The 20,534-nt window shown below is 38.0% G+C and overlaps 1 protein-coding gene across 5 annotated transcripts in view; it reads right to left on the reverse strand.

Annotated features, from left to right (window-relative positions):
• Positions 1 to 592: 592 nt before the first annotated feature.
• Positions 593 to 20,534, reverse strand: part of TRIM66 (tripartite motif containing 66) — a 44,594-nt gene continuing 24,652 nt past the window's right edge. For all 5 annotated transcript variants that reach the window (XM_082762510.1, XM_082762511.1, XM_082762512.1 and 2 more), the window contains 9 exons: positions 13,023 to 13,283; positions 12,573 to 12,801; positions 9,319 to 9,379; positions 8,428 to 8,602; positions 7,284 to 7,594; positions 5,227 to 5,350; positions 3,554 to 3,628; positions 2,240 to 2,392; positions 593 to 1,633 (listed from right to left, as the gene is read on the reverse strand). In XM_082762510.1, the coding sequence (XP_082618636.1) occupies positions 1,364 to 1,633; positions 2,240 to 2,392; positions 3,554 to 3,628; positions 5,227 to 5,350; positions 7,284 to 7,594; positions 8,428 to 8,602; positions 9,319 to 9,379; positions 12,573 to 12,801; positions 13,023 to 13,283 (1,659 nt within the window). In that variant the 3' untranslated portion in view covers positions 593 to 1,363. The remainder of the gene's footprint in view (positions 1,634 to 2,239; positions 2,393 to 3,553; positions 3,629 to 5,226; positions 5,351 to 7,283; positions 7,595 to 8,427; positions 8,603 to 9,318; positions 9,380 to 12,572; positions 12,802 to 13,022; positions 13,284 to 20,534) is intronic.

Raw genomic sequence — 20,534 nt, forward strand, 5'->3', positions numbered from 1 at the left:
TCCAAAGTTGCTCTTTCAGCCATTGCTGTTGTTTTGCCAATACATCATGGAACTTAGGAAAACAAAAGCTTAGACATCCTTTCATCCTGTATCAACTTCTACATGCACACATTATCATTATCTTTTAGCACTGCTAGTAATCACAACTACAAGAAATAAGCAGAAATAAGAGAAAATCTGGAATATATAATATTATTTTATAGGCACTTCTATAACCATGTAAATTGCTTCTTAATTACCTAGGTGCTTCATAGTTAACTATTGGACTATTCATAGTCCAATATCTGCTTTAAAGAAAACCAACTCGCTTGGGTTGTATAAAAATGTTGCCTTTGAGACCCAAGAAATCCCACACTGCTTTACAGAGCATGAATTAGACACCAGAAGAATCATTCCTTGCAAACCCAGCATCCAGTATGCACTCAGAAACAACTCACAATGAGCCTTAATATTAGCACTTTTAGTACTAGCTCTTTAGTGATTTAATGAAAATGCTCTGCTTCAAAAGAAACAGCTAATCAGATAATCACATTAGACTGTATCCCGTGGGCCTTGAGGAGTCAAGCTCCTAGAAAAATCATCAAATAAGACAACAGGATTATGTCTTATGACCACACATTGTATTTATCACAAAGCATGGCCAAAATTCACTGTCATTATAAGATTTTTACATGGTTACCTGTGTTCTATAAAATAGAGATGCTATGTTGAACAGACTATAAAAACATACTGCAAAGTTAAATATTATTAGCATGTTACTTTTATTATTAATCATGATTACCTATCACCAAAACATTAGTACTTCAGTGTAAACACTGCAAAACACATACATGATGTAACAGATGGAATATTGACAGATTGAAACACATTTGATCTGTTATCTATCCACAAGATGTAGAAATAAGGCATATGGTCAGCAGATAGGAGAGTTTCAATTAACAGCCCTAGTGCTTAGCTTTCCTCCCACACACCTTAACTCTGTCAGTTATTCTGCTGGATTCCTCATAGTTAATCTGGTATCTTCAGGAGGTCATACCTGAGGAAGGCTGTTAGCTGGCTGAAACATCATTCTTTTATTTTTTTCACTTTCCTGTGTACAAAGGAAACAAACAATGAATAGCTAGAGAGCTTAGTCTTAAAAAAAATAATAATTAAAAATTGACAGTTTTCTGCTAGGAAGATAACTGTGTGGCCTGAGAGACTTCACTTGTTCACTCTCACACGTTTATACACAACTGACAATTTATTCCACTGAGACGATCTTGACATAAAACTGTAGAATTGATCACATCTCTGTGATAGAAGCTTGACAGTTTTCCCACACAGCACTGTCAAAACTTCCCATCAGTAGCTGTAAACAGAATTAGCAGGGTGGCCACTTAGCAACCAAATGCTTTTGTTTTTGCAATCTTACAGCGTGGCGCCGTCTTCTTTTAGGCTGAATGCACTCCTGTCCATACGATGGCCACTGAAAATCTTGGGGGGGCATTTTGCTATTCTGGCTCTCCACCTCTTCAGAATCAGAGTCATCCTGTTGCATTGAAGGAAAGTGCCTATCTGGATAGATCTCCTTCAGTTTGCTCTCAAAGAATACATCTAAGCATCGTCCAGCCTCAGCAACCTCTGAATCTGGCTGTAAGAGAATAAATAACCATTCAGTTATTCCACCTGCACAAGGAAATCATCAACAATCAGAAACAAATGCCTACCCTACCCTAATGTCTCGCTTTGTTTCTGTCTGCTACATCTCCATTAGTATTCTGCATTTTTTCTACAGGCCATTAGCTCCTCTGCATTTACAATGTAAGTAAAAACCAGATGCTTCTATTAAGGGAAATGATTCTGCACCTCTAAGAAAAAGAGATGTGCAGTGGACTAGAAAGAATAGCCATTGCCATCGCTTAGGATGCACCCGAATTTTCCTAGCTATTTTCCTAGGTAAGCATGGCTTCTCACAGTAAACTCAGCATCATTCCAGAAAGTTGTCAGCTGAGATGTCCTCTTTGATTTGAGATCTGTATATACCTCCCGTTCTCAGATCTGCATGTATCTCAATTTTGCCATTAAATGAATAAATTAAATCTATGTAACTCCAAGAGTAAAATTGATTAATCCTCCTGCTTATCCCAGTCTAATATCTGATGTTAATGAGACCAATAGAATTATGCCACTGTGACAGCCTGAAAGCGTAACCCTCCAAGAAGTTGTATCCCCTCACCCACATATATTAGAAACGTACATAATTGAACTTTGCACAGTTCCAAAACATGAGACGCACATCAGTCACAAGTTCCTCAGGTGCAGAATAGTGGAACTTGTCCTTTTTTTGCAGCTTTTTTCGTATGATTGACAAATCCATTGGCCTTTTTATGATCTGATAATAATGTCGAGCCTGCAATAAGAATAAAATACAGGTATGTAACCTTTTTAAAACATTTCCTGTCCAGACTTCTGCTTGTAGTTTGGACAGAAGTCAAACTGCAGAGGATTCCTTGCAGCAAGGAAGAGGGCTCTGATCTGCTAGCTACACTTGCACATCGTCTTCCTGTATGCCTTTAGCTTTGATTAAGTATATACTTGCTTGCAAGATTGGTCTTGAAAACAGCACACTTCAGGGACTACTTTGCTATTTTCACTTCCTAAAGTTAATCCCCAGATATATATGTCATCATTAAACCATAATCAATAATATATGTAACACTGATAATTAGCTACTATTTTCCCCTAGCAGTTTTTACAATAATGTGCTGAGATACTGGCAGCTGATACTGTGGGTAGTAGTCTGCCAAGAGTGACTAAAAAAATATGCTACTACGCACTCTTTCTAAAGTTCAACAAAAGTTTTTTTCAATGGCACCAGCTACCAGGATTTCCCACACCATAAATGTTTCTGGAACAAAATTTACTTGTTAGATCATGTGTTCTGTAAGTTCATTACAAGCTTTATTAGAATGTGTTGTTTTATATATATATATATAGTTATAGTTATTTGGACTGTTTCTTCACATAAACACTCCTGTTATTCTCTCATTTTTCTCCTTCAACTCGTCTCACATTGTGTTCCCCTGTTAAAATCACATGAATCTACAACTTCCATAAAGTAGCCAGTTAACAGCTGAGTACATGGCTGAAACAGCAGTCAGGCTCCACACCTTCCCGTGAACACAGTCACAACTGCCTTTGTGCAACAGGCCAGGAGCAGGGAGTCCAGGGTTATTTCAGAAGCAGACCACTCCTCTGGCAATAGTACAACAATGTCATACTAATGCAACTTCCTTTATCACTTGAACACCTTACATACCCTTAGTATTCATACCATTGTCTTAAACTGACACTCAAATCTGGCCTGAGAACATTTGCCAGCATTTACCCGCCTCAAATCTGACACTTCAAAGTACTTGCAAGTGGGAAACAGCCACCCCCACCTAGGAAGCAATGTTAGTTAGAAAAAAAAAATGCAGTTAATATATTTCAAGAAGACAAAGGAGAAACTCATGAAGTCTACCAGAGTATTCTTTGGCTTCCCTCTAATGGAGATGTGTTCAGTACTTACCAGAGGGCTGACGGGTTCATGGAATGGGAGGCTCAGACTACTGCAGAATAGGGAAAGCACCAGCTTTTCACACTTCTGGAGAAGCCAATTTTGGGAAAAAAATAATAATAATAATAATTCAAAACAAGTGAGTTTCACTCTTGCCCTTAGCTAATCAATCATACTGACACAGGGAGTATTTATGTAACCTGTAGATTTCTGATGCAAAATAGCATGCTTCATTCTAATCTGGGGAACATTTTGACTCTTTTTTGTTTGTTTTTGGTTTGATTTTTTACAGTTTTGAAAGTGAGGATAGTAAAAGAAATGGAAGAAAAGAAACACTTTGCAATGTATTTTGTGTGCATGTGAAATTATTCACTCAGAGGGTGGTGAGGCACTGGAACAAGTTGCTCAGAGAAGCTGTGGATGCCCCATTCCTGGAGGTGTTTGAGGCCAGGCTGGATGGGGCTTCATGCAACCTGGTCTGGTGGGAGGTGTCCCTGCCCATGGCATGGGGTTGGAACTGAATGATCTTTAAATTCCCTTCCAATCCAAACCATTCTGTGATCTATGATTCATACAAATGGATGTAAGCTGTTTAATCATCATTAAGTTGCAAAATACTTATACTAGTCTTCCTTTGTTCCTTCCAAAATCTTCCTTTGTGTCCCCCCTCCCCAAACTGATTACAAGAAATGCACTACAAAATAGTTATAAGCCACATTTTCCCCCTTAAGAAAAGAAGTCTCTAACAAATTCAATTTTCTAAAAAGAACTTCACAAATCAACAGCTATTTCTGGCCAGTTGTACCCAATGTGATGAGGGATCACATAAATGTCCAGAAGTTACATCTAGCTTTTTAAGGACACAGTCGCTCAGGTCTGGAAATAGCATGGATGAATTTGTGCAGTGCTGCAGCTCTTCAGCCTTGCCAATGAGCTGCAGTGCTCTGGGAATAATTGCTGTTTCCTTTATGTCTTATCCTAGATTTCATTTGTGTAGGGCAAGCTCAGCATCTGCATGCAGCTGTGTGAACTCACCCTCCCTGGCCAGCTGTCACTAACATACTCAGAACATCTAGTTGGAGTTTCTGGCTTCCTATTACCAATCAAACTTAAGAAAAGGTATTTTTCATAAGAGATTTGGTGGAGGAAACTGGTAATGGAGATGTAAAAGAATAAACTTCCATCTAGGCTGGGTTAACAGGGCCTACATGTAATCCTGAAGGGGATCAATGGTCCATATGAAGACAGTAAGATGATGGCAATCCAACTGAGAGTCAGAAAGCATCCACATCAGCAAATATCATTACCACTGGCCTAAACAGATGGCTGAGAGGGCACATGTCTTGAAGAAGAGAGATTAAGTGGCAGAGTGCCAAGCAAAGTTGACACAGGGAAGGTCGCTCTGCTGCTGAGTGCAACTTCTCTGTTCAAAGCAGAAGAGAATTCCAGATCTGCGAGTTTCATTTTTCTATAGCATGACATACATTTTAAATTAAACAGCAACTTTCTAGAAAGAATAGAATGATATAACTGAATATTAACACCACTTTTAGTGTATTTACTATCCTCTGAAATATTCTAGAAGGAATCAAGTCAAAACAATCAACTTTCCAATGAAGAGGCAAAGTCTCATGTTGAGATCGTATTTCCTTTCCTACAGAGTAAGGGTATATAGTTATTCCCACCTTCTGATCATAATCATCAAGGCCACACTGTGCATTGTAACTGTGGCTGTAGCGTGTGTTTTCACAGTCATATTCTACCTCTGGTTTCACTGGATTACGGCAAAGCGTACACACCCATTCGCCCCTGCAAAACAAACAAACAAAAATTGAGTCAAATTTGGTGAGCTACCTTGTCAAATAACAAACTTCAGAAATTACTATTTGAAAACAATTCTCATTCTTAACTTGTATTACAACTGTAGGTAATCTTAAGCCCATTCTATTAGATGTCCTTCAAGATATTTGAATATAGTTAGAAGCGTAGTAATTCCAGATTCTACGTATTACACTATTTCGGTTACAGAGAAAGAGAAACACAAAATAATAAGTGTTTGAAATTACATAGCAGTAAAGCGTGCAGCTATACTGACTCAAGTTCTGTTTAAATATATAAATATTTATATAAATAAAGGTAAGGAAATACAGCCAACAGTAGGGTCACAAGAAAAAAAAAACAACAACAACAAAAAAAAAACAGCTCCATTAGATGATATATCAATTACAAAATAAATTAACATTATCACAAAAGTCATAATGTGTGCTAGTACATAGGATCCCAAACCAAATAGACATAGTTCTGCATGAACATAACTGCCCTTCCTATTTGTTTTCAGAACCCCTTTGAAGAATTTCACGAGAACAGTGATGGAACTTGTGCAACATCAGGACCTCAAAGACAATGGTATATTGAAGAACTATCAAGACAGAGGTTTAGTTAGAGGAACTAATTTAATTCATTAGTATGTTCAGCCTGGAGAAGAGGAGGCTCAGGGGTGACCTTATCGCTCTTTTTAGGTACCTCAAGGGAGGCTGTAGCGAGGTGGGGGTTGGCCTGTTCTCCCACGTGCCTGGTGACAGGACAAGGGGGAATGGGCTTAAGTTGAGCCAGGGGAGTTTTAGGTTAGATGTTAGGAAGAACTTCTTCACTGAAAGGGTTGTGAGGCACTGGAACAGGCTGCCCAGGGAAGTGGTGGAGTCACCATCCCTGGAAGTCTTCAAAAGACGTTTAGATGTAGAGCTTAGGGATATGGTTTAGTGGAGGGCTGTTAGCGTTAGGTTGGAGGTTGGACTCAATGACCTTGAGGTCTCTTCCAACCTAGAAAATTCTGTGATTCTGTGATTCTGTATTTAATTGCTTAGGAAGCTTATTTTGCAAGGAAAACTATTTTTTCACAGTGCTTTAAAACAAAAGGTTAATAATGACTTAGCTCTTAGAGAAAAGAAGGAAAAGCCAAGCTATGGAACTTTCTGCTTTCTTAACAGAAAGAACAAGCCAGAACTTCCAAGCTAATATCCCACAAGGTATTTTGCTCAGCTGAGACAGTTATTTGGCCTTGGCAGAAATGAAGTCTTTGGTCCCACTTATAAGCGAAAAACTTGTAACTGAATTCAGAATTATACAACACCAATCATGCACATTTTTCACACTTCTTAAGTTTGCTATGTGGACACATACCTAGCTGGGCATCTTTGTCACATAAAATTTGTCTGTGACAAGTTGCTACATGAGACTATATGTCTTAGGAAACCCATGTCATAAACACTGCCAACACAAGTCCCAGTAGTCCTAAATTTCCACCAGAACTGGCTGGAAAACTGAACATTTATATATATACATTTATTTATTTTTAACTGTCGAGCTCACTGATTGCCCCTGTACTTTTGCAAGTCACTGTTCTTGCAGGAAAGAGTTGACAGCTATACCACCAATATTACATGAGAGTTAGAATTTTACTTTTTCTCCAGAAAGTTGTAAGATCTTAAAGCTTAGGTCTGCCACTTCCTTTGTTGTACTGGCCAGCTAACTGCAGGAAAGGCGTGGAAATGGTTGTTGTTAATACATACTTGAAACTAGATGAAAATACGACAATTCTTTCCTTTGTAAGAAAATAACAAAAAAGGTAAGTAGAGATGCAGTCCTTGCCTTTGTGTTCGGCTGACATATGCATCTCTGAGGAAATATTCTACCCCAAGGCAGTAAGCAGAAATGGAGCACATTAGTGAAATGTCATACATACACTGGAAAGCTGAGGAGGGCTGGAACATGGCAGGAGAGATGGAAGACCTTGGGGCAGTGATCACAACACAACAGTTCTCCTCCATTAAGACACACAGCGCAGAAATCTTCATTCTCAATTGTATTGACTTCCTGAGTGACTGGAGATTTTTTCATCGTGAGGGAGGTACCATTACTGAACTTCTGATCAGAAGGTAGAGTATCTACAGGAGGAGATTGTATCTGTCCTTCAGCCTGGGTTATAACAAATTTTCTGTCTTCCGTGCTCTCCTCTTTGCATTTCAGTCCTTCAGGTGGACCATCTTTATTTATCTTAAAGGAAGAAAAATCTGGGATCACACAGTCATCATTTTCATATCTAAGCATATAACAGCAGTACTTACCTGCAGAAAAATTAGTTTCTCTACAATGAACCCTACTGGAGAGGGCACTGAGTTTTAGCAGGCTTATGCTCAGCTCAGAATCAGACGCTGGTTGGCCAGGTCATCTTGGTCAAGTCGCTTCCTCCACATACCACAGTATCATAACACAGACAGAGTAGCATAGATTTCATGTCACAGAAACAAGCTTATATATGGTAACTGTATGAAGCACCTCTGCCACATGCAAGTTTTACAGGAAATAGCTCAAGAAAAAGAAAAAAAAAAAAAGAGAGAGAGAGAGAGAACATTTTTTTTTTTGTTCCCAACAGAAATTCTAATTTCATTCTGTGAAAGGAAATTCACATTTAAGACTTTGATGAAGTGATAGAATATTAAGCTTTTTAAAAAACTGTAACACTGTAATTTCTGGAATTGGTTCCTATCATCCAAAGATGCCATGCCTGAATATGCATTTATGTTAGATTTAAGTTATTTTTCTATGTTTGTGACTAGACAGACAATCCAGACTGTTAGAATACAAAAACACTACAGCTATCTGATGAAACAGACTTCTCAGAAATGGAAGTAAAAGGGAACTATGCAGAAAACAAAAGCTGTATCCTCTTACTTCGGCCCATCACAGAAGTGTATGAGGGTGAAATGAATTATAAGAGTACTTATAAACAGACCTGTTTAGTGTATAATAACTTTCAGTAACTATGAATATAAGCCAGAGAAATAATAATGAAAAAGCAGGTAAAACTTCAAACAAATTCCACTCACTCTTATAGCCATACTTGAAGACTGGGTCCCACATTCAATTATCAGGAGGAAACTGCCCTCCTGCTCACTCTCCTGTGGCTGGAGCTTAAAAACTGGGAGCTCCCCAGATTCTGATGCATGTATCTTCAGACGTTCCAGTCTCACATAAGGAATCTTCAGCTCTCTAGGGCCAGATCTATTAAAACGAAACATGGTTAAATTAAGTCATATTCCACAAAATTCTCCTCCCTACTCAGTTTCAACATTTTCCATGTACTATTGTTTGTTCTCTTTTTCCTTTGTGACTCTGTTGGCTAAAATCTGAAAAGTTTTTCACATGCTGATTCTTTAAGAAATTGGAATACAAGAATTTTCATTTAACAATGTGTGCAAATGCATTATTAACTTCTGTCCTAAAATCTTTCCCTGACTATCCTCAAATGTATTGGTTTTAATCATCTCAATTCAAGCCTGGTTTGATGCTTTTCAGTGTGGCTGGCTTCAAATAAGAATGTCATTTTGAGCATATCATTCACCTTTACTTTAAAATCTTAGCACAGCAATAACAAAAAACAAAATTTTATGAAATTCAAGATAATGTTAATCCTGTTACCATTATATATGTATATTTGTTAGGTTTAACAGCTCATAGTTGTTCAAATGAGATAAGTGCAAATATTTAAACGTTCTGAAAAATCACAAGAGAACAGGAATGCATGAACTCACCACTTGTTTTAAATTGTTTTCAAGTTTTAAGAAAATACTTCATAACTTTCAGAATTATTATCTATAAGGAATCTTGCATTCTTTTTAAAACAAGTCTTCCATTAGCATTAAGTATGAGAAATTTTCTAAATACACGCATAAAATTTCATGGCCAGTGCTTTTCTATAAAAAAAAAAAGACTGTTACCTGACGTCCTTATTGCTTTTCATATCCATTTCTAAATGTTCCTTTTCACAGTTATTGGAATCTGGAACAGAAGATAAGAAAATGAATAAAATATTTATAATATCAGAGTCAGATTAGTGTAGAAAGTACTTCAATATTCATGTACTTCTGACTGGTGTTTAATATGATATCATAAGTGAATTATGGAATCATTTCATCTATATGTATATCAAATGTGTGTGCTATTTTCTATTCTGGGATACAGTCTTTCTCTCTCTCTTTGCTTTCAACCACAGTTGAAAGTCCTGTATTGAATACGAGGAGCCTTTCCCAAATATTTTGTGGAAATGGTTACATTTCTATGGTATTACAGACGTACACAGATATGACACATTCATCCATGTACAGGGAACAATGTAAGTAATCCTCTTTGCCATTTATTTTTCACTTGACAACAACAGACCTGCTGAGGTCTGAATGCTTGAGGCTCAGGAAGTCTTTGCAGTCTCCTGTTCCATGCTTAGAGCTCCTGGATAATTCTAGTTACTGGAAACAGAAAAGAAATCATGCCTTTCATCTGTCTCTTAGGGACAAAAGCTATACTATAGGATTCCTTTATACCCTCCAAAATATGTAACATATAAACATGTCAATTCAAAATTTTCCATTACATAAGCATGTTCATAACTGCAGCTCTTGACTGATACTAGACATCAGTAACAAAGCAGCTTTGGAGAGATAGAATGGGGGATAGAGATGAATGCTCCAACAGATGCCCCTGTAAATATCAGTCCACTGACAACCTCCATACTTTGTTAGGAATTATTTTGACGTAGATAATACTAACAAGAAAATAAACCATGTCTATCTGGAGATAAGTAAGCGCCATCAAAACATAATTTTTCAAAGAACGTAGTGCAGGCCAATGGTCCCTGGCTCATTGCTTTAGAGCAATGTGCCTCTGAGATATTCTCTTGTTGTTCCCAGTCATAGGAAACACAAAACAATCGAGACTAACACGGAAAGGTGTATGTCATGTCACTCCAATGCATTATTCGCCTGTGACTGTTGCTCAGGTGAAGGCTGGTAGTCAAGGCTCTGGACAGAATTACTAAGGTGTGACCGCACACTTAGCTGAAGGAGTAGCTCTTGTACACTGTCAAACCAGAGGATGTTCCAGTGGTGCTGGGGTCCTAACATTATTCAACATTTCCGCCAGTAACTTGGCTCATGAAGAAAGAGTACTTATAAAAGATGTGGAAGACATCAACCCAGAGGGGTTGCAAGAGCGTTGGAGAATGTTGACAATCCAAAAATTATCCTGATACATTTTTTTAAAAAATATCCTAACTCGGCATGCCTGAATTGAGGCAACTCCAAGTCCTATGCTTATGAAGGAAGGATCAGATGAATGAAATCACGAAGGAAATTAACTTGACTAGGGAACTGTTCTGTAGAAGGAACTAAGGGTTAATGCCATACCCTTCACTACAAGCAAGTCAATCATGTAATGCTGCTGGAAAAGAAGGCAAATGCCATCCTGCAGCGTATTACCAGTAGTGAGGAATGTAAAACACAGGAAGCCGATAACCTGCGCTGCTCAGCACCCCAGAGGCCTCTGCTGCAACACTGCATTCAGCTGTGGGCAGCACTCTAATTGCAGAGAGCCCAGAATAGCACAGAAGGAATGAGGTGGTTTAAAAAAGAAAAGCAACTGAGCCATGAGGAGAGCCTGAAATCATCAGATTTGTTTAGTCTAGGAAAGGGGTGGGAGGATCTGCGCAAACCATGATAAGAAGAAAAGAGGCTGTATGAAGAAAAATGATGAAACGATGTAAAATTTTACCACATCCCTTAGGGGTTAGGATAAGAAGTGTTTTGCTCTAAATTAAGCTGCAATGTTTAGATTTGGTATTAAAAAAAAAAAAAAAAAAAAAAAAAAAAGGATGAGCCACTGGACATGCACACCAAAAGGAGTGGGTTTTGGCAGCACAGCACTGCCAAAGCCAGTTAGTCCTACAGAGAGCCTCCAGCAAAGATATGCTACCTCTGCAACAAAGAATCTCTCACTGATGCATGCTGCACACCATGACGACATCTCCTTAGGTCTCCCTTCACTGCACTTCTTCAGACAGAGAGCAGGATGGGTATTATTCACTACTGATCATTCCTTGGGGAAAGGGAGCAGCATTGAGGTCAACGCTCCAGTCTTTCCATCCCTGCTCAGAGCAAATCTGTAGTGTCTATTATGGATTACGTAATTCTGCATGCTGGGACTTTCTGTGTAGAGTGTCACACAACCCAAATCAGACACTACAAAACTGCTCCTTTCAAAGTGACTTAACCTGACCGAGGCACAGCTTTTTAGGGGTGCAGCTGATCCTTACTACTCCCAGCTTACAGCTGATTGTGGCATAACTGTCACAGTTTGGCATAGTACATCTAAGAGAAGACAAATACATTTCCTTGGTTCACTGAACTAGGCCTTCTTTGTACTAATTAGAATTCTCTGTATAAAAATACAGCATGAAGATAAAAATATTAATTCATCTTTTACGGAGAAAAGCAGCCAAATATTGGCATAAGTCACAGAATAACAGCTTGATCCTGAAATCCCTTGCTTGCATGAATAGTCCCATTGACTTTTAGAGTTTGCAGGAATGAGGCTTTACAGTATAGCACAAGGATGCTGGCAATTTGCCCATGAAAAGAGTTAAGTAAGGTCTAATTCTCCATTAAGACTGAAGAAATAGGCCTTGGCTGAAGGGAATGTTCCACAGTAGAAGAGCCAAGCAAAAGCACATACTGTGAAATATATTAACCTTACAAAAATTTGCTATATGACTGATGTGCAGGACTTAGCAGAAAGCACATTATATTTTGGAAGTCCTTTTTTTTTTTTTTTTTTTTTTTTTCTTCCCTAAATTGAATTTGGACTCTTAAAACCAGCTCTTCAATAGTCATAACAGCAGGTCTCATTAACAGGAAGTGCTTTTAAGAGAACTAAAATCCAGGTACTTCACATAGTCACACTCTTTTCTTGTTCAGAGATGAAGGATATTACAAATTCAAGGCATATAATTTCCAAGCTTTCCTTCACAAATGAAATCAAACACACTTTTCCATTGGATTAAGTACTTGATAATATTTGAAGCTTGATGGAAAAACACATTTATGAAAGTACATTAAAAAGCATACCGTTTTGTAATGCTTGTAATGCACAGTGATAAGAAAAAAACTCCCAAACCTAAAGAAAACAACAAAAAGCCTGGTACCTTCTTCATTTCTAAGTTGTCTCATTCTGTCATTCACAGGCAGGGAAGAATTGTTGCTGAGCACTTCAGAAGGAGAAGTACAACGCTGAGATTTTTTGACCGAAAGATTAATAGGTTCTTCCAGCACTTTTTGCATAGAAAGACTTAATTCATTTACTACATCTTGCCCATCAGAGGCCATGCTGTTTTCTAGAGGATGATCCACAGTATTCAAGTCTTCATTTTCCAGCTTCAGAGGAAAAAAATATCAAATTTTATAATTAATTTTCTTTGTTTCCACCTTAAGCAAACAACTTGTAATCAGTCTTCAAGTACCAGCTTGAAGACTGATTGAAGCTTGAAGCCAAACTGTACTTAACTGAAACAGGCACTTTTTACATGACTAACAATAATGTGTACTACCAATGAAAATGGGGTCCTTTTCAGTAGAGGAGTTTGAGTGATTCCTACCTTGCACTTAGCGCTGCTCTGGAGCGTATCACCTGGTTCAAAGCCAGGGCTCAGGTCGCCTGGAGCTCTGCCCAGTACTAAGCTGTAGCTGGGTACTGGTTCTGGTGGAGTATCACAGTCACAACGGGTGTTCGGGGATGAACCAAGTGCTACAGCAGCCACACCTTGTATCTGTGGATCAGCGGACCTGGATAACCTTGTTGAAGGTAGTTCCATTTCTAAATCGTTTGAAAAGCCCACAATGCTTAATGATGCTGAACGCTGGGGAAAGGAATAAAAACAGTATGTTAATCAGTTTTCTGGCAGCAAAATATTGTTGTTATTTCTGTAATGGATGAGATGCTGTTTCAGCTGTAGGTAATGAAGCAGTTGAGTCACAAGGTCATGAGAGTATCTATTGCAATCGGACACTATTTCCAGAGGCTTTACAGTTTCCGTCATTAAAAGTGAAAACTGGAAAAGGAGATGCCCATGTTACTCTTCTGTGACTTAGAAAAATTGTCATCCTTTGATCACTCCCAGGCATCCTGATTTTTAACTTCCTACAATGAATGAGAAATTTAAGCAGGTAGAACACTGTCCTAAATTTATCTTTGATATCAACCCTTCTAATTTCCATTAAGCCATTCCATGAGGAATAAGATTCAGACCACAAATTTTATCATTTTATTCAGCAATCATCAGATCATTTTACTCAGGATGAAGTTTTAGAAAAAATAAGATTCAGATCTGACATAAACAGATGAAACTATTGTTACTTTATGATGCTAAACACTTTATGGTAGTGAGTCTGTTTCATTAAAACTGAAGGCACTTGCCATTTAAATATCATAGTGTAACCCCAAAACCATATTCTACGTATTAAGAAGGAAATGATGTACATGAAAAGAAAAGGAGAAGCCTATTTACTAAAGACTCTGAAGTAATAGTTTTAGCAATATGCATTTGCTACAATCTCGTGACTCATCACCATTAGAAATACAGAAACAATGTTATGCAAAATAAAGCAAATCCCTCCATTTAAGTGATTTCCTTAAGCTCCCTTACAGCCAGGAACTTGTGACTGAACTGAAATCACATCTCTGCTAGCATCCATATGAAGCAAATATAAGCAGCCTTAAGAAGTACAGAGATCTGTGTCATTTCGATATGTAATTTTCCATTTACTTCATCATAGTTCATTGGTGTTTCATTACCCGTGGTAATTGACTGAATAAATCCTTTCCATTTGACTACCATACAGTAAGTAGTACTCATTATAATATAAATCAAGACAAAAAGAAATGTGTTGATCGCATCTGAATTAGAGTTTAATTTCATTGTACTGATTTTTCTGCTGGGGCCTGTGACTTAGAAGTGAATCTGAGACAGGACCCATTTTGTAGATGTAATTAATTTAATTCTCAGCTGCCACTCCATTTTGGATTTTGATAACTTTGTCCATCTTAATCTGGCAGTGGTAAAATCAGTAGTCTAGACCGAGCTGTCCAGTTGTGCCTGTGTAAATCCTACATAACGCCAAAGATATCGGTCTCAAATCCCTCTGCATGCAATACATTTCACCCATGTGCTAGGAGAACATTCTGCCCACAGACATTAACTTTTGTCTAAGGATGTAATATAATTGCCTTTTCCTCAGTTTGCAATAGATTCTGCAGCATTTGAGACGAAGACATCAGCTCTTCTGCAGAGTTCAGAGTGCTCTAGTAAGGCTTTATTATTATTATTATTATTATTATTATTATTAGCAGTCCTGGAGGGTCCTTGCCATCTAGAAGGCACCCCAGATATTACTGGGTCTCTGCAGCCAGGGTATTCTCACTTCTCTTTCTGCTCACTTTTGGGGGTTACTATCCCTGAATCTAAGCTTTCTGAGCTACAACAAATTCTTGGAACCAGCTGGAAACTAGGCAAACATGTTCTTCCTACCTTACATTCGAGTTGAAAACTAGAGCACAACAAATGAGGAAATGCATTGATGGAGGCACCGTTTTCTTTACACCTCATCCGACAGAGCATTTCTAAGATTGCTTAGGTTAGGTAAAACCACCACAGTTTCAAGCCAAAGGAATATACGTAAGTCAGAAAGGAATCCAGCCTTTATGATCCCACATCCTAACGATGACCACAAAGACCAGATATGTTCATGCGCTGTCATAATTTGCTTGTGACAGGTTGAATTGATCTTATATCACTTACAGAAAATAAGTAAGAAACAGAATTCCTACTTGAACTGAACAGATAGAAGTAAGGGGAAAAGGGAGGTCTGATTACAGTCTAAGTCCATTGTGAGCATTAATTAGTTCCCTCTGAGGTAATTAAGTATTTATTTAGTCGGGTTCTCAAAGCCACGAAGCATCCACAAATTCCTCTCTGAGTCACAAGGAGCTACCTAATGGTGTGCTCCAGTGGAAATGGGCATGCTGAGGCACACACATGGTAAGAACATCACACAAAGCTGTGCAGCAAGCTAACTGGAGACCTCGAGGCTACTTGCTTCTAATCAATGCACGTTTTCCTTTGCTTGTATTACAAAAGCGTGCCGTCACCTATTACGTACTGAGGCCTCGTAGACCTCTCCACATGTAACTGCACACACTGTGGGTGAAACATTAGCCCTACTATGCCAACAGTACGATTACTCTTGGCTCCAGAGAGCCAAGCTTACTTACTGGGAGCAGTCACTGGGTCTACTCTTCTTGAAGGAAGAAAGAAATACATAGACGCATAAGACTTTGTTCTAACAAACATTTTTGAAAGGTGAAAATCACTTGCATTTTATGGCTATAGCTTTTTTAGTCTTCTAGCTAGCATCAGTTTCTTAGGAGATTTTTTTTTTTTTTTTTTAGATTATATAAGCCAACATAAAACCTTACTCGTGTTAAAAAGAAAAAAGAATAATGAGGCCATCAAACTGCCATCTGTCTTTCCCTTGGGGCAAAAGTTAATTTTGTGTTTTTTTTAATGATGAAGCAACATTATGATCTTTCAGTACAAAATATTAAAACTCACAGTTAAGAACAGACACATTCCATTCTGATCCATGGAGCTGCTGTCAAGTGTGAAGTGAACAATGCACTGGGAACAAGGCTCATTAATAGCCTATTAATTCACTCCCTAAAATAATCATTTCTTTTGCCATTAGCAAAAATTTCTCTTTTCCCTTGACAGTTCAGCTAGTTTTTGCAGATGGGATGCCTTTAAAGAATTGATCTCTGTTTTATAAAAGCTCTACTGCTTTTACATTGCACCCTTTGAACAACAATAAGCATTAATTATGCTCTTGGGTAGAGGTGGCTTCAGCTGTAGGTTAATTTTGAAACTTTTGACATTTTAATGTACAGTCTGGCACATCCAACTATATCTGACATTAGAAATGGATTTCTCATTGTCTCATAATTAATTTTGGTCTGATGATCCCTATAATATAATGGCAGCAGCATCACCACCCCAAAATGCCTTCTACCACAAATTCCATAGCTATGGTAGTGAAAGGTAAGAATAAAGAACATGCAAAGTGCCTTCAGAGAACAAGAAATAAACATATTGTTCAGTTCAAATATTTCTTTGATCACTGTTGCATTTAAAAAGGTCCAGTGTAAACATGCAGCACTAATACAGAAGAATTCTGAGAAGCAAATACTTACCTTGAAACACTGGGATTAGGATTTGTTAGGATTGTTTTGGCAAAGTCTCAAGGCTGTTGACATTAAGTGTCACAGATAAAGAAAGCTAAAACTAGGAACCGCCAATTCTCTTTGCTATAAGAGAAATAACACGCTGCAAATGGTTGCAGAGTAATGAACGGCTGCTATTAAGTGGAGCAATCCCCCTGGCAGCTCATTATGCTAGGAGGTTAAACAAATGTACTACTCCAATCCAGTTGTTTAACTCACCACACACAGCAGCACTGATAACACAGTCTACACATGCTTCCTATTCATATTGCCCAATTTTAGAGTAGAATCCAAAGGATTTTCTTCCCATTTTTTATGAGAAAAAGAATCTAAAGCTTCCTTACATTTTGTCTGAATAAATTGGAGCTAGCTTAAAGTGGAAGGAGGAAGAGATTGTATGGAGCAAGCAGCAGCATGTTTTATTTATCCTTTTTTTCCAGGTCAAAGCAAAAGATTTTGTTAAATTAACATTCTGGGAAATGTACCTAATTTCATTAAGCATGAACACATTTGCGCTGTAACTACGGAATCAAAAATGTCAAAAAAAAAAAACCACAAACACTGATACTTTCAGAATTTGCAGGACTCTAAATTCCAGAGTCTATTATCATCCTTTTCTTCACCAAATAATCCCCCTAAAACTACTAATAATGAGGGGCAAGCTCACCCTATCCCCAAGCTCAGTTTCAAAGTCCAAGGGTCAGGTATTATATTATTATTACTTCCAATTACTAAGTAATAACACCACGTTGAAGGAAATCTAGTAAAAATGAAAACCTGTACCTTGCTCCCCAAGGCTCCCCACCACAAATTTTACATTGCTTTTGAAGGAAAAAGAACAACAACAGTAAAAAGATCATAGTTAAGCACTTGCCACTAAGATGGAGGAGTTGTCCTTAATAAAGCTTAAGATAAATGTGTTCAGGCAAAATATCCGCGAAGGCCACCTACAACAAATTAAGATTGATTATTCTCTCTGAGAGTCCTGCAGCACTGGTAACATTGGCACAGCAAAGCCCAAGTAGTTCCCACACATCTAGTCCCAGGGGGAGGCAGAGAGAGGTTCCACAGGGAACTGCTACTATATTAGCTATGCCACCTATGCAATCCCACCAGTGGAATAAAACAGAAGTCTCTCAGAATGCTCTCAGTTGCGCTCCTTTTTGAAGGCATGGAATATTTTCTAGGATTTCCCCATTTCAAGTACTTCATGGTGCTCGAGGCAGAGTGCTGGGACTAAGACGCTGGGACTGTGAGTCACAATGAAATTTGCAAAAACCAGCATTAGAGCACTATATATGTTTCACTTGTTCTTGTATCTTGAATACTAATTCTGGTCATCCTGTCTCAAAAGGGATTTATCAAAAGAACAAAATATAGAAAAGAGGGCCAAAGATAAAAAGACCAAAGTACAGAATGGCTTCCACAAAACAAAGACACTGAGAAGACCAATAATCACTTTACAGCTTCAGAAGGAAACGGCTGGGAGGAATCTGAGTAGATACAGCTCTTCAGTAATAATTTACAAATACAGCGTATGGCATATTCAGATTTATTTTAAGCAGAAGGTGAAATGACAGCTCGAGGGAAGAAACTCTCAAAGTTTGCTGAGAAACATAAACCGTAGTTTGACAGATGCTATCATGATTGCAGTTTTCAAAAGGGCAGAACCATGAGTGCCAAAGCCTGTTATGTTTTTAGGATGAGTAAGTATGGTACAGAGTGTACCACAGCCCAGGACCCAATCCAGCAGAAGGACAAGATAAGTAATCCTCCCTCCCAGAAGTACAAGCCCTGGTTCTAACTAAAGGGGATGCGCTTAAAGTCTAAGGAGGAGAGAGATCCAGCTAGCTCTGCAACGATGGAGTCTGTTGCAGCAGTACTTCAGCCTTAAACTATAATTTTGTTGTAGATATACAGTAATTATGTTTCCTCATATGCTAGGTACAGCCTTTAGACCTCTTGCTCATCACAGCCACAATGACAATTAGATACAGATATGCAAAACAAGGACCATACACCCTTTATTACTCCTGAAAACATAATTTGGCCAAAAAAAAAAATATCTTTTTATTCTTGCCTGTGCTTTAGAATAGATGATCTCTCCAGTCCTGTGTGCAAATGAATAACTCAACAGCATACTACGTAAAAGCAACAGGTAGGCCATATCCCTGTAGAAGGTTGGTAACCTTCACAAAATTGTGAATCTGAGAGCTCATTCCTTCATACGGCAACATAACAATTCAATGACTTGCAATTCAATATTTCTGCTAGACACTGACTACATATCCCTACCACTATACCACTAGAAAACCAAAATTCTGTCCATTCGATAAAGCTGGATTTAATTTTTGACAGACGCTGAAACATAAAACCTGAGGATATTTTACAAGTGTATGAAGTGTTTCATCATTGCTTCTCTACTTTTGTTTATCAATAATCAGCTTTAACTGTGAGGGACAGAAAACTACTCATCGGAACAACTCAAACAGGCGTCTCTGAAATCAAAGGCGCTCGGGGCATATGAGTGCCTTGCACTGTGGTGTAACGGCTGCACTAGCACTTGTCTGGGATGATCTGAATAACGCACTTGTGGTTTCCCCATTTGGGTGATGTTGTGATCCCAAGCTATTAATAGCATCTGTTCTGTATCACTTCACACATGAACACGATCCCATATTCAGACAATTCAACTAGTTATCAGTCTGTAATACCAAATGTATGGTGTAAGCACATTTCACAATTAAAACAGAGATGTTTATTTACAAAAGCAATCAAGCCTTTTACCTCTCCAAAATAAAGAAAATCGCTGGACTAATGGAAACTTTTATTTTTTGACAGATCTTGGCAAATACATCACTGATCAATTAATTCTGAGTGTTGCTACATTCTGGTTCACACCACTTTCTCTTTAATGAAAGAATCTCATCAGCCAGGGAATTACCTGCTCCACTAGGAATGTTGCACACAATGAAGGGTGCCAGAGTTCAGCAAAAACTGCAGAACGAAGCCAAGAGGTCCAACAATGATTATTCTCCAAAACACAGAATGCAAATTTCCTCCTGGTAGCAAGAGGTTTCTTTAGCCATTTTCTCTACCATGTTTTCCAAGTGTAGTATTTTTGACTTCACATTCAGATTTCTCCATGTCCTCCAAGAACATGTGAGACAAAATGTTCTGAATACAGGCCATACAAGAATAAATGGATAGACACATATATGGATTTTTTTTTTTTTTTGTCTGAAGACAAGTGTGGAAACATTTAAATAGGTGAAACAGAGATGATAAAAAATAGACATATTCCCTTATTCTTAAATAAGAACAAATCTCCCATTTAAACTTAGCTTTATTCTAGTTATAAACTATTCTAGTTTATTCTAGCAAAAGCAGTCAGATACCTTTAAACAGCATTCATGGAAAAGTTATTTCAAGTTTTCCTTATTGTGGTTTTCCTTCATTATTTCTAATCAGCCATTTCCAGAGCTGTCAGGATATTGTGACTTCACCCCAAACAGCTCATTAGAAAAGATATATACAAACAAATATGGGTGGTACTGAAGCTGTTGAGTGTCCTCATTTCTTGAAGATATTCCAAGAAACCAGTAAAAACTGTAGAGACATGTGATTTCTGCACAAGAGCATGCACTTCTCAGTACCACTAGGAAAAAAAAAAAAAAAAATCCATTTTTTTTCCTTTCTCTTGCTGCCTTCTTAGCTTGTACAGCAAACAATAAGCATTTCTTCCTTATTTTTTATTTCTTCCTTTTTTTTTAAAAAAAAAAAAAAAAAAAAAAACCTCCTTTCCCCATCAAACTACAATAGACTCTCTCTTGCA

This window comes from Aythya marila, assembly GCF_965140915.1.
Source record: "Aythya marila genome assembly, chromosome: 5".
Lineage (NCBI taxonomy): Eukaryota > Metazoa > Chordata > Aves > Anseriformes > Anatidae > Aythya > Aythya marila.